The sequence below is a fragment of the Montipora capricornis genome, chromosome 6, assembly GCF_036669925.1.
Source record: "Montipora capricornis isolate CH-2021 chromosome 6, ASM3666992v2, whole genome shotgun sequence".
Lineage (NCBI taxonomy): Eukaryota > Metazoa > Cnidaria > Anthozoa > Scleractinia > Acroporidae > Montipora > Montipora capricornis.
The window spans coordinates 66,637,935-66,640,434 of record NC_090888.1 but is presented as its reverse complement, the minus strand read 5'-3'; the positions used below and the strand labels follow the sequence as shown (position 1 = coordinate 66,640,434).

The 2,500-nt window shown below is 38.9% G+C and overlaps 1 protein-coding gene across 1 annotated transcript in view; it reads right to left on the bottom strand.

The window, feature by feature from the left end:
• Positions 1-525: 525 nt before the first annotated feature.
• The window catches only part of LOC138050760 (uncharacterized), a 2,389-nt gene continuing 414 nt past the window's right edge, over positions 526-2,500 (bottom strand). The window contains exon 2 of the mRNA XM_068897047.1: positions 526-2,046. Within this exon, the coding sequence (XP_068753148.1) occupies positions 1,368-2,046 (679 nt within the window). The 3' untranslated portion in view covers positions 526-1,367. The remainder of the gene's footprint in view (positions 2,047-2,500) is intronic.

The following is a 2,500-nucleotide window of genomic DNA, read 5'->3' as shown; positions in this document are numbered from 1 at the left end:
TGTAACTGACACAGCCTAACTGTCGGTATTGAATACCGACTCAGGTGGATTTCAAACTGCCGTGAAAACTGGATAAATCTGAGCTCTATATACACAACTGACAAAAATAAACGAACGGGCAATCATGGAATAAGCAATAATTAATCGTAGTTTTTAAGGAGCAGTAACAATACAGATATATACAAAATAGTAACAAAAATGGCTAAGCAACAGTCTACTAACTTCTACTAGAACACATAATAATCCACTCAACAACCTAAATCGATAGAGATGAGGAAAAATGGATTCACTAATAACACTGTCATGATTACATATGAAGCCGAAATCTTTTTTATTAATAAAGCTCTTTGTGCCTCATAACTCCTAGATTGATATGTGACGTTATATAAAAAACCTTAAGATTATGCCTTTCACATAATCAGTAAACTTCTTTCTCGATATTAACTGGCCAATAAACTTTTTACACTGGCTCACATGAACAGGGAGCATTTGTTGATTGATGTTTAAAGGAAAACTCGTGGTTGTACTGATCGGCGCGTTGGGCGGTTCAAGTGGCGGCTACTCTAGCAGTCAAATTAAACTCGTCTCCAATGAAGAACAGGAAACGTTGGCCAGGACACTTTTTAAGAACGTCTAGCAACAGGAAATAGACTCCCCTTTCGTGGGAAGTGGTTCCAGTAAGATCTCCAAGGAAATGAATTTTTAAAGAAACACTGCGATACGAAGATGTCAAAAGGCGAGTGAAACTGAAGGAAAATCCCTTTACTTCTACTTTCCGTCCCCTTACAATTCTCAAAAAGGTTTCTTGATAAAACCAAATGTTGTTCCCTGATTAGATAAACAGATGACTTGTTTATTACTATGAAATGCTATGATATTACCTTAGCTAAAATGAAACGTGCGCGCGTGTAAAAACTGTAAATGGTAAAAATAAAGTAACGCGGACGCAAGTTAATGTGACGTGAACTTGAAATGTAAAGGACACGAAGTTTGAATAAGCATTATCATATTGCTCCATGTAAAAGTTCCAACCATTTTTCCGTGGATTTATAAATATTGAAATAATTGTGCCGAGATACCGGATTTAAATAGTCACATAACCCACAAACACAAATATTTTGTAAACCTACTATAAGGAACCTACTAATAACTTAGTAAACTTGGCACGATCAATATTTGCCTCGACGTTTTCGCGACAGTACCTAAACTAACAGTACTTATGTATCTTACCAGATTATTTGAGTTACATATCTATTCTACACATTTTTTTTTTTATAAAACCCTCCCAAGAATTCCGGCAGTGATGAGATCCAAATAAAACAGAATGGGACCGAATCAAACCCAACTGGCTCCCTCAAAGTTTGGTTCTACTCACTATTACTAAAAGGATTTCCCACTTTACGACCCAGGGTAATTTTATAGGTATGGCCACAGCTTGTACAGCAAGGCAAAGCTTTCTCTTCTTTCTTGGGAATGTACCAACATCTCAAGCACCGAATTCTGTACTTTTTGTACCTGATTCCACAGGCATTACACAAATGCGTACCATCTTCAGCATCACGCCACAAAGGAGTTTTGAACGTTCCACACGAAGCACACTCCTTCTCGACTTGAATGGGGGTCATCAAACCCAGATCCACGTCAGAAGGGCTCCTGTCGTTAAACAAAGAATCTGGAGAGTTCTGGAGCTTGAAAATGGAAGGATTCAACCCTGAGGGGGCAAGCCTCTGCCTTGAGGGCTTGCCGCAATCGAACTCTGGGTTGGAACAACGACGTTTCTTCCTGGAAGTGAAGCAACAATCGATCACCAACTGCGCTTCGGAGCGCGCTTTAAGGCCACGTTTTCCTTTCTTTAGTGTTGTTTTCATGTGCAAAGTAACGCCTTTGAAGCTTGGATCGCACGGATTTACACTTTTCACGGGTTTGAGTGGCTTTCTAGGACTCACACGTTTCGCTGGTGTCTTCTTCGGCGTCTCGAAGAACGCTGCTTTGCTTCCATCAAAAGCGTCATTAGAAGTTTGACTCGATCCTGTGCTATCATCACTACTGCCAAAGGAACAAAACAAGTACATTTGTACCAAACTGTGACGATTCCAAGTGTTCAACATTTGAGAACCACTCTCGACAGCAAAAATAAACATTGTCTTCGATAATTTTAATTGAGTGATTGACAACAATAATTACTCTAGGAGAATAAACAAACTGTTGTCAACCGGCCAGAGTCTTCTTCCATGTGCAGGTGTAGTATAAATGATCAGGAATTTTAGTAAGTTTAGAAATCACGTCTCATTGTCAAGGAAAGAAAAGAATTTATTCGCTCCGATGCTCTATGCTTTGAAATGCTAATCACTTCAAAATCGGTTCCCAATTTTCTGAACCTCGGAAGGGAAATAAAACTGAACATTAAGCCCCTCGTTTCTTATTGTGACTTTACTCATTTTTTTTTTTGTTTTTTGTTCCCTCTTGGATAAAGGAGGCATCAAGTAATGACCAGAAAATG